At 45.5% G+C, this 12,255-nt stretch overlaps 1 protein-coding gene across 2 annotated transcripts in view; it reads right to left on the bottom strand.

Annotated features, from left to right (window-relative positions):
• Positions 1-5,761, bottom strand: part of LOC122551177 (kelch-like protein 24) — a 31,729-nt gene extending 25,968 nt beyond the window's left edge. The window contains exons 1-3 of one of the 2 annotated variants that reach the window (XM_043692809.2): positions 5,634-5,761; positions 1,547-2,446; positions 693-877 (exon numbers count right to left, since the gene is read on the bottom strand). In XM_043692809.2, the coding sequence (XP_043548744.1) occupies positions 693-877; positions 1,547-2,418 (1,057 nt within the window). In that variant the 5' untranslated portion in view covers positions 2,419-2,446; positions 5,634-5,761. Of the gene's footprint in view, positions 1-692; positions 878-1,546; positions 2,447-3,859; positions 4,190-5,633 lie in introns of those variants that run through there. The other variant, XM_087988433.1, reaches the window with a different exon arrangement.
• Between the last annotated feature and the right edge of the window lie 6,494 nt (positions 5,762-12,255).

The following is a 12,255-nucleotide window of genomic DNA, read 5'->3' as shown; positions in this document are numbered from 1 at the left end:
CTCCCTAGGTCCTTACCATTAAGTGTATAAATCTATTGAGACTGGGATGGCAGCAGCTATGACTGTGCTGCACTCTGTCAGTACTGCACGGGAACGTCGGCCCGGAACCTTGTGCTCAAGGCCTGAATTGGAACACAGTCCTCGAACCTTGTAAATCAAGAATGTTGCCCACTTAGCCCAGCTGATATATAACTAGCTAAACTAATTACACAGAGGTTTCATATTCACATATACACACTCACGCGTACACACATATATATACACATGCTCCCATATACACAGTCATATACACACTCAGATATATATACAAACTCACACGTACACACAGACATATATAGAGTCATATACATTCTCAAGCTTGCATACACTCAGATGTTTACACATGCATACGTACACATGCGCACATATACACACACGTATATATATATATATACACATACATATACACACACACTCAACCTTGCACACACTCAGGTGTATACACACGTGCACATATACACATGCAACCTTACATACAAATGCACACTCACATGCTTGCACATGTGCATACATACACACACACACGTACACACACACAAGCTCACACATACTGAAATGCATACCCGCTCACATGTTCCTACACTTTCTGATTTCACTGATCCACAGAGTTTCCCACACCGACGACTCGATGAGACCAGGGTTTGGTTGCTGACCTGAAAGAAAGATGTCATTCTTGAAGGTGCACACGGCATACTCTGACTTGGAGTAGTCTGGGATCTTGGCCAGAGGGGACCATTCGCCCGTCCCAGGATTGTACTGTTCGGTGTAGGGCAGCATTGTGTGACCCTTCCGGTCACAGCCTCCCAGCATGACGATCACCTCTGCAACATTCGTGAATCTGAGTGAAAGGAAAGTGTCTGTGGTGAGGTTGGGTTTTTACCTGGTCTGCTCTGCAGGCTTACACTATTGATCCAGGAAATGAGAACTAGAGCATCAAAAGAACAAGACATTATAACACATAGTTAAAAATCACACAGCACCAGGTTATAATCCAACAGGTTTATTTGGAAGCACCAGCTTTCAGAGCGCTGCTCCTTCATCAGGTGGTTGTGGAGACACAATTGTAACACATAGCAGGGTACTCCTAACGCCCTCTCAGCCACCACTCAGGTATGTTCATAGAATCATACAGTACAGAAGAGGCCCTTTGGCCCATCATGTGTGTACTGGCAATGCTACACTATTTCCACTTCCCGGCAGCAAGACCACAGCCTTGAATGTTACGACATTGCAAACACATTTCCAAATACCTTTAAAGCAGTGAGGTTTCCCAGGCAGTGCTTTCCAGATTCCCACTACCCTCTGGTTGAAAAACATTTCCCTCAAGTCTCCTCCGAGCCTCCTGCCTTTCACCTTAAAATTGTGCCCCCTTGTTCCCTTCAACTTCAGGGAACAGCTGATTTCTATCTACCCTGTCCATGGGGACTCGAAGGGTCTATTTCTGTGCTGTATGGCTCTAGGACTCTATGATGTCTACCCAGGTCCCCCACGAGCAAACACAACTTACTTCCGTGGTCTTGTCCTCGGAGACACTATCTCATTACCAAAGATGTGATACCTCCGTGCCTCTTGCAGCAAAGGTAAACACTCCTTCGAGCTCAGGATCAGCTCATCCGTTTCTACTTTCTCGACAAAGTATATCCGATCCAGTAAGGGAATTCGAACGTGCTCCAAAAGCTCTTTCAGCGCATGTCTTCTGGTGGGCAGCTCATGGCGAACCCAGTGCATCACCGCTTCAAAGACCATCTCCTCCTTGGGAATGGCGAGGAGGTCACTGGACAGCTGATCACACAGGACTTCCTTGGGCAGTTGTAAAAACTCCTCATGCTGGATCACCTCTGGAAAGTGCTCCAGCAGGAACCGCTTGCTTTTCTCGGACAGTGCCTGGATGGCAAAGAGGTTGGCAAAGTTCAAGAAGCCAAGGCAGTTGCAAGGGTCCAGCTGCTTCTCCAAGAACTCCACACAGCCTTGTCGGAGCACGGACACCTGGAAGAGGTCAGAGGCTTCCAGCAGACTCAGAACATTGTCCTCTCGGATGTTCCCCCTTCCTCCGTACATATAATCTATCACACAATCCATGGTATCAGCTGAGATCCCTTTGATGTCAACAGTGTCCTGTTTGCTCTCCTGGAAATCAGTGCTGAACATTGTCCTGAAGTAGGTACTGCTGGCGGACAGAGTGGCTCGATGGCAATGGAACTCTTGACCGTCAATACGAAGTACAACATCAGTAAACAATCTGCTTTTACGAAAAGTGTTTAGATTTTGCAAGACATCTTCAGCGTGGCACACCTGCAGGTTAAGGTCCATGGTGGCAGAATTGCTGCCCATCTGTGTCTCTAGCGTTTGGTGTTCTGGACCCATGCTTCCGAATCCCATCCTTGCCCACCAAGGATCTTCCGTCTACCTAGAGAAATGAAAAATGCTTTCAATCACATGGGGTAGAAACTGTCACTCCTAAATGCCCTCAAGATACCCCTCTGTTTTTCAATGAGCACAAAACTGGCCATTCGGCCCTCTGGTCTGTGTCAACTCTTTGAGAAAACTATCCATTTCATGCCACTCAATTCTCTTTCTCTGATCCCAGTCTTTTATTCCTTTTCAAGTAATTATCCAAAGCTCTTACCCAAGTTGTTATAGAGCCTGCTTGCACTGTTCTTTCATGCAATGTGTTTCACGAGGACATAGGGTCTTCAGCTCATCCACCCATCTCAGTGATGCTGACTTCCTGTCTCAGGATCCTCACGAGTTCTGATGAAGGATCACTAAATATCTAAATGTTAACCACAAGAAGATGAGGCATAGAAGCAGAATTGGGTCATTCGGCCCATCAAATCTGCTCCACCATTTGGTCATGGCTCATCTGTTCTCAAACCCATTCTCCTGCCTTCTTCCCATAGCCCTTGACCCCCTGACCAATCAAGAACCTAGCTATCTTTGTCGTAAATACACTCAAAGACTTGGCTACCACAGCCTTCTTTGACAATGAGTCCCACAGATTCCCCACCCTCTGGCTGAAGGAATTCCTCCTCATCTCAGTTCTAAAGGGTCGTCCCTTCACTCTGAGGCTGGGCCCTTGCGTCCTAGTCTCTCCTCCTGGTGGAAACATCTTCTCCACATCCTCTCTATCCAGACCTCTCAGTATTCTGTAAGTTTCCATGAGATTCCCCACCCCCCCCACCCCCCATCCATCTAAACTCCATTGAGTACAGACCTAGAGTCTTTTACTGCTCCTCAAATGACAAGCCCTTCATCCCTGGGATCATTCTTGTGAACCTCCTCTGGACCATCTCCAAGACCAGCACGTCCTTCCATAGATACGGGGCCCAAAACTGCTCACAGTATTCCAAATGCAGTCTGACCAGAGCCTTACTTCAGTAGTACATCCTTGCTTTTGTACTCTAGTCCTCTCCAAATGAATGATATCATTGCTTTTGCAACTGCCACCTGAACCTGCATGTTAACCTTAAGAGAATCCTGATCTCGGACTCTCAAGTCCCTTTGTGCTTCAGATTTCTGAAGCTTTTCCCTGTTTAGAAAATAGTCAGTTTTCTCTCCATGGATAGTTCCAGATCTGCTGAGTTCTTCCACAATTTCCTTTTGCATTATTTAAAAAATATATTTTCTTGATTAAAAAAATCTTTGCATATATAAATACTCATAAATGCAACTCAGTTCTGTATAGTGGCATATCAAAGAAATAAACATTGGAGTTTGACTGCATCCGAACAAACCAAAGACTTCTCTTACTTGAATCAGACTATATTTCCATATATTGAAGCACTGGGAGGGTCCGATAACTGAATGGACCCCCAATTACCTTCAGCAGGAAGGCCTCTTTCCCCACTGCACCTTGGCAGCAGCTGCCCTAAGTGTTAGTGTGTCACTCAGCACGTCGTCCTGGACCTTGAAATGTACCAGTCTGCAACACTCGGTCAGGGGCAACACATTGCTCTGGAAGACCGACACATTTCGGGCAGACCAAAGGGCGCCTTTCACCGAGTGAATGGTTCTACAGGTGCAGTCGATGTTTGTCTCAGAGTGCGTCCACGGAACAGACCGTCGAGCACAGAGTCCCACGTCACGGAGCTGCTCAGGACGAATTTCAACAAAAACCACTGCAGCTCTTTCCAGACTTCCTTTGCAAAGGCACATTCCAGAAGGAGAACCAGTTTACTGCAGGTGCCGGAATCTGTACAGAAAACAACGAACACTGGAGATCTCAGCAGGTCAGACAGAATCCAAGGAGAGAGAGCAAGCTAATGTTTCGAGTCTCAATGACCTCACTCCATTGGAACTGAAGTGAAGGGCCACTTTCACATTCCGATCACTTAATCTGAACTAGCAACATCTTTTCTCCCCCAGCACCCTCCACCCCACCGCTCCCACAACATCCCCCCACAATGCAGCATAAATGCTGCCCCCTCCACACTTCATGTCAGCTCTGATTAAGAGTTATCTAGACTCAAAACATTAGCTTGCTCTCTCTCTGGGGATGCTGTCTGACTTGCTGTGACCCCCAGCATTTATTGTTTTCTGTACCATCCAGAAGGAGATATGTGACAGTCTCAACCCTGACCCCCACCCTGGCAGCCGCTCCGAGGGCACTGTGTGGTGGTGCTGATTGACAGAGTGCACATGAATGATCTCATGGGTAGTGCCCTTCCCACCACCAGCCAAGTGATGTCCCGGTTTTTGTTACAAAGACAGGAGACGAAAAAAAAATGCATACGCTGGAATCCAAGGTAGACAGGCAGGAGGCTGGAAGAACACGGCAACCAGGCAGCAACAGGAGGTGGAGAAGTCGACGATTCGGGTGTAACTTTCGGGTTACACCTGAAACATTGACTTCTCCACCTCCTGATGCTGCCTGGCTTGCTGTGTTCTTCCAACCTCCTGCTTGTCTAAGTGGCTTTGACAGTCTGCTCAGGGAACTGTCACACAGGATCTACCCTCTACTTTTCCCACAGGGTCTCCAGGGCACTAAGAGCTGCCCACTTCCTGATGGATTTTCTCAGTGACAGGGAGTACCAGATACAGGGTCCCCAGCTCACCCACTCCTCTCCGTGTTGTCCACTATGTCCTGCTCTTCAAGCGAACCTCAGTGACAGAGTGACAGAATCAATGAGACTAATCCTTCTCTCTAGCGCTTTGTCTCCATCGAACTGTGAGACTGGTCAATTCTCCTTACACACAGGTAAACACAAACAATTCACTTAAAACACCAGGCTCCAACTGGGTCACGACCTCAATGCAGAACACTGAACACAAATATCAAAACGCATCGGATACCACACACAAAAAAACTCGGCAAACAAAACTCTATTCCAATCAGGTTTGGTGTTTCCACTGCACCACGGCGACTATTGAACTGGATTTCTTGCCGGAAAGTAGGGGAATGGAATTCAAAATAAACATTCTGTTTCCTCTCCCTGTTTGCAAAAGAGCAAACAATCAAGGTTAAACATTCATCTAAATGTGGCAAAGACTGTCGCGAAATTTACCAAGTTAACACAGGCTGTAAAACAAATCCTTCTGGTTTGCAAATCGCTTTCATTGTTTTTTTTTGCATCCTTTGTCTATCTGTGTCTTACCTCCTCCTCCGTTTGGGATCTGACTGTGTCAGTCTCTACACAAACTCCGTGCTCTCAGATACTCGCCTTTTTGCAGCGAGTGCTGTTTATAAACATTGCCGGAGGAGATGCACTGTTATTATACAGACCGCCTCCCTGCTTCTGTGGAATAACGATCGCTGTTTAAACACTTCCTCAGGGAAGTAAAACCCGAACTGGCGAATTGGCGCTCAGCTTAAAAAAAAACAGCGACGGGGAAGGATTTGAGAGCGACCTATGAAGTGATGTTGTTTCTCTCGCCTTATGGTTGCACGATTTCAGCCCTCCAACCCCCCATTCCACGTTTAATTTCTTCCCTCTTGGCTACCCTGAGCTCCAAATTCCCTAAAATTCCCTTGAACACACAATCTTGCTCTGCATCTGAACATTTCTGATCTGGGCCTTCTGTAATGTTCCCGTGAAACTTGAGAAACAGGATCTCATTTTTCCACTTCGGCACCTTACAGCTGTCAGGATTTAAGGTTGCGTTGAAGAGCTTTAGACCTGGAACACCACCCTCCATGTCGATTGCCTCTCTCCCCTCCACCCAGCCTATTTTCCCAATGTCTTCGCTCCCACCAGAGCTGAACTATTCTATGCCATTAGCATCTAACATGAATCTATATCCCTTCTTTACTACCACTGGCACTCCATTTGTCTTTTGCTTTAGATACCCTTACTATCAGCTCTACTTAACTCCTGCCCAGAATATTAATTATTTTTCCAGGCCCTTTCAGTTCATCGAGATATATAGCACGGAAACAGACTCTGTGGTCCAACCAGTCCATGCCGAACATATTCCCAAACTAAACTTGGCCCATATCCCTCCAAGGAGAAAGTGAGGTCTGCAGATGCTGGAGATCAGAGCTGAAAATGTGTTGCTGGAAAAGCGCAGCAGGTCAGGCAGCATCCAGGGAACAGGAGAATCGATGTTTCGGGCATAGGCCCTTCTTCAGGAATGAGGAAAGTGTGTCCAGCAGGCTAAGATAAAAGGTAGGGAGGAGGGAGTTGGGGGAGGGGCGTCAGAAATGCGATAGGTGGAAAGAGGTCAAGGTGAGGGTGATAGGTCAGACTGGGGTGGGGGCGGAGAGGTCAGGAAGAAGATTGCAGGTTAGGAAGGCGGTACTGAGTTCGATGGATTTGACTGAGATAAGGTGGGGGGAGGGGAAATGAGGAAACTGGTGAAATCCGAGTTCATCCCTTGTGGTTGGAGGGTTCCTAGGCGGAAGATGAGGCGCTCTTCCCCCAACCGTCGTGTTGTTGTGGTCTGGCGATGGAGGAGTCCAAAGACCTGCATATCATTCAACTCCCCCTCCCACTCCACCAAGGATGTGCAGGTCTTTGGACTCCTCCATCACCAGACCACAACATCCCTCCAACCCTTTCCCATTCATGTACTTATCAAAATGCCTTTTAAATGTTGTAACTGTACCCACATCCACCACTTCCTCAGGAAGTTAATTTCACACATTAACCACCCGCTGTATAAAATTTTCTCCCATTTCTTTGTTAAATCTTTCCCCTCTCGCCCTTAAAATGTGCCCCCTAGTCTTGAAATCTCCTATCCTAGGGAAAAGACAAGTACCATTAATTCTATCTTTATCCCTCATTATTGTATAAACCTCTATAAGGTCGCCTCTCAACCTCCTATGCTCGAGTGAAAAAAGTCCTGATGAAGGGCTTTTGCCCGAAACATCGATTTCGAAGCTCCTTGGATGCTGCCTGAACTGCTGTGCTCTTCCAGCACCACTAATCTAGAATCTGGTTTCCAGCATCTGCAGTCATTGTTTTTACCAAAGTCCCAGCCTATCCAGCCTTTATAACTCAAACCTTCCATACCCAGCAACATCTTAATAAATCTCTTCCAAATCCTCTCCAGCTTAATAATATCCTTCCTATAACAGGGTGACCAGAACTGGACACAGTATTCCAGAAGAGGCCTCACCAATGTCATAGAGACATAGTCATAGAATTGTACAGCATGGAAACAGACCATTCAGTTCAACCCGTCCACGCCGACCAGATATCCCAACCCAATCTAGTCCCAACTGCCAGCACCCGGCCCATATCCCTCCAAATCCTTCCTGTTCATATACCCATCCAGATGCCTCTTAAATGTTGCAATTGTACCAGCCTCTACCACTTCCTCTGGCAGCTCATTCCATACACGTACCACCCTCTGCGTGAAAATGTTGCCCCTTAGGTCTCTCTTATATCTTTCCCCTCTAACCCTAAACCTATGCCCTCTAGTTCTGGTTTGTCTATTTATCCTATCCATGCCCCTCATAATTTTGTAAACCTCTATAAGGTCACCCCTCAGCCTCCGATGCTCCAGGGAAAACAGTCCCAGCCTGTTCAGCTTCTCCCTAGAGCTCAAATCCTACATCCCTGGCAACATCCTTGTAAATCTTTTCTGAACTGTTACGAGCTTCGCATCTTTCCGATAGGAAGGAGACCAGAATTGCACACAATATTCCAACAGTGGCCTAACCAATGTCCTGTACAGCCGCAACATGACCTCACAAATCCTGTATTCTATACTCTGACCAATAAAGGAAAGCATACCAAACACTGCCTTCACTATCCTATCTATCTGCGACTCCACTTTCAAGAAGCTATGAACCTGCACTCCAAGGTCTCTTTGTTCAGCAACACTCCTGAGGACCTTACCATTAAGTGTATAAGTCCTGCTAAGATTTGCTTTCCCAAAATGCAGCACCTCACATTTATCTGAATTAAACTCCATCTGCCACTTCTCAGCCCATTGGCCCATCTGGTCCAGATCCTGTTATAATCTGAGGTAACCCTCTTCGCTGTCCACTACACCTCCAATTTTGGTGTCATCTGCAAACTTACTAATTGTACCTCTTATGCTCGCATCCAAATCATTTATGTAAATGACAAAAAGTAGAGGACCCAGCACCGATCCTTGTGGCACTCCACTGGTCACAGGCCTCCAGTCTGAAAAACAACCCTCCACCACCACCCTCTGTCTTCTACCTTTGAACCAATTCTGTATTCAATTGGCTAGTTCTCCCTGTATTCCATGAGATCTGACCTTGCTAATCAGTCTCCCATGGGGAACCTTGTCGAATGCCTTACTAAAGTTCATATAGATCACATCTACTGCTTTGCCCTCATCAATTTTCTTTGTTACTTCTTCAAAAAACTCAATCAAATTTGTGAGACATGATTTCCCATGCACAAAGCCGTGTTGACTACCCCTAATCGGTCCTTGCCTTTCCAAATACATGTACATCCTGTCCCTCAGGATTCCCTCCAAAAACTTGCCCACCACTGAGGTCAGGCTCACTGGTCTATAGTTCCCTGGCTTGGCTTTACCGCCCTTCTTAAACAGTGGCACCACGTTTGCCAACCTCCAGTCTTCCGGCACCTCACCTGCGACTATCGATGATACAAATATCTCAGCAAGAGGCCCAGCAATCATTTCTCTAGCTTCCCACAGAGTTCTCGGGTACACCTGATCAGGTCCTGAGGATTTATCCACCTTTAACCGTTTCAAGACATCCAGCACTTCCTCCTCTGTAATCTGGACGTTTTGCAAGATGTGACCATCTATTTCCCTACAGTCTATATCTTCCATATCCTTTTCCACAGTAAATATTGATGCAAAATATTCATTTAGTATCTCCCCCATTTTCTGTGGCTCCACACAAAGGCTGCCTTGCTGATCTTTGAGGGTCCCTATTCTCTCCCTCGTTACCCTTTTGTCCTTAATATATTTGATTTGAAATCCTAACTCTCTTTCCTTCTCCACATACACAGCAAGACCTGCTGAGCTTCTCCAGCATTTACGGTTTGTATTTCAAACCTACAATTTATCTCTCTGCCTTTCTTGATATCCTCTGCAGTCTGTAGTGGTAAAAGCCCATATAATCAGCAGCACTATTCCATCTCATCCCTCTCATCTGCTGTTCATCCAGCACAGAATAGTAATTAAGGTGAAACTTGCCATGGAATTACTTGCAATGACTTCCTGTTCCTACACCATTACCTCTGGTGTCCCAGAGGATCTATCCCTGGATGCCCTCCTGTTCCTTATCCACATGTTACCCCTTGGCAACAATTCCTAATTAGCTCAAACCTTTTCAAATGCCTGGAGAGATTTGTTCCCCTGGATTAATGCCTGTAAAACTTTACCCATCGCTTCTGTGAAACTGACCGGCCTGTAGTTACAAGCAACACTCCTGCACCCTTTAACGAAGGCTGACTGTTAACTGTCAATCATTATTAATAGGTGCATTCTCCATGGCAACGCCTTTACCAATCACAGTCGACTTGCTGACCAATCTCTCTTATGTAGAGTCAATGTTGGTTTCAATCCTCTGGCTCTTTCTCTGTACCTCAGCCCTACTGCACAATTCGGGCAAACGCGTCCTACTACCTCTATTCACACTTCCTTGAGCAAATCATGATATGAACCATTCAGACTGGGTGATTAATCAACTCTAAGTGTAGCCAGCTTTTCTAGTTCATTCTATCTCTCAGTTTTCATTTCCTCAATGATCTCTACCACCTCCACTTGTGCGGATATTTTGTCAGCATGCTCTTCCTCAGTAAATACCATGACAAAATTCTCCTTAAATATCAGTAGCACACATCGTAAACATTGCTCAGAATCTTCACAAAGTCAAGCTCTCCGTCTGACACTCATCAGGACTAGGGCACAGGAAGCCAAACTTAGAAAGGGAACAGCAATTTATACAGCACGGGAAGAAGGTGCTGGTGGTTGGGACATGGTTGGCATGGAGGTTAGTAGAACTGTGAACTGTCAATCTAACTTCGCTGATTACACTCAGGAGAAGAAGGTAGACTCTCTTCAGGAAAGACATTGCTATGAAGAATTCAAAAAGGTTTCGCAATCCCCATAACCGAATGAACAAGTTTTTTTTTAACTTCATTCGTGGAATGAGGATGTCATTGGCTAGGCTAGTACTTATTGTCTGTCCCTAATTGTTCAGAGGGCAACTAAGAGTCAACCACATTGCTGCGGATCTGGAGTCACAAGTAGGCCAGACCAGGTTAGGATGGCAGTTTCCTTCCTTAAAGGACATTAGTGAACCAGATGGGTTTTTCCTGACAATTGACATTGAATTCACAGTCATTATTGGATCCCTAATTCCACATTTGCTTTCTTTATACCGAATTCAAATTCCACTATCTGCCATGACAGGATTCAAACCCAGGTTTTCAGAGCATTACCTGGATTTTTGGATTAACAGACCAGTGATAATACCACTAGGATGTCACCTCCCCTATAGATACCTGCAACAAATTCCCTTTGGCAACAAATATCAGAGTTATTATGAATAGACGTAGCTTCTGGCAAAGGCAAGTGAATCACACTGTGAGCTGTTTCATCACATTCATTATGTTCTTCCTTATTAAAGAGCTCTAGCTTGGCCTTCCTAACCTTTCACCCTTGTTGGAATGTACAAGCCAATATCTGAAATATCTCTTTATTAAAGATCATTCATTGTTGCGTGACAGTGTCACCTGTCAATCTTTGGTTGCCTTGTCCCCTTGCCTAGATCCTTTCCCATCAGCTTGGTGTTCACCCCCTACTCTTTTGAAAGTTCTATTCTAAATTGTTCCTTTCTCTGCTCTAACACGAATAAACCTCATGATACAATAATCATTCACCGCAATATAGAAAATAGGAGCAGGAGTAGGCCATTCAGTCCTTTGAACCTACTCCCCCATTCAATATGATCATGGGTGACCATCCAACTCAGTCCCCTGTTTCCATTTTCACCCTTACCTTTTGATCCCTTTAGTTCTAAGAATTATATCTAACTCCTTCGTGAAAACATTCAATGTTTTGACCTCAGTCATTTTCTGTGGCAGGGAATTCCCCAGGCTCCTCACAGTCTGGGTGAAGAAGTTTCCTCATCTCAATCCCAAATGGCCTAGCCTGTATCCTTAGACTGTGATCCCTGCTTTTAGACTCTCCCTGTCATTGGGAACATCTTTCCTGTGTTAAACCTGTGTAGTCCTGTTAGAATTTTATTGGTTTCAAAAGAAATAGGAGCAGGAGTAGGCTGTTTGGCCCCTTGAGCCTGGTCCCCCATTTGACCTGATCATGGTTAACCTCACCTCATCCTCAACTGCACTTTCCTGTCCGCTGTCCATAACCCTTCAATCCATGTCTAATTTAAACACCTGTCTGTCTCCTCCTTAAATATATTCAATGTCCCAGCAAACACCTCACTCTGGGATTGTGAATTCCACAGATTCCTGATCTTTTGAGAGAAGTCATTTTGCCTCATCTCTGTAAAATCTGCTACATCTTATCACAAAACTATGATCTCGCATTCTAGATTGCCCCATGTGAGGAAACATCCTTTCTATGCCCAGGTTGTCAGTCCCATTTCACATTACATAAAATTTCCCCATTCTTCTAAACTCCAGTAAATATCGTCCTAACTTAACTAGTATCTCTTCTGCCATCCTAGCAATCAGCCTGGTTCTTCTTTGGAGAATAATGCGTTCTTCAAATGCTTTCCCACAGACACTTGATCCCCCCCTATTTGGTTAATCTAATGCCCTCCACCATCAAATCCACCATCTTTCTTTATAACTT

Source organism: Chiloscyllium plagiosum, unplaced genomic scaffold (genome assembly GCF_037043375.1).
Source record: "Chiloscyllium plagiosum isolate Xiang-an unplaced genomic scaffold, Cpla_swu_hap1 HiC_scaffold_6, whole genome shotgun sequence".
Lineage (NCBI taxonomy): Eukaryota > Metazoa > Chordata > Chondrichthyes > Orectolobiformes > Hemiscylliidae > Chiloscyllium > Chiloscyllium plagiosum.
This window is presented reverse-complemented; position numbering and strand designations above follow the sequence as displayed.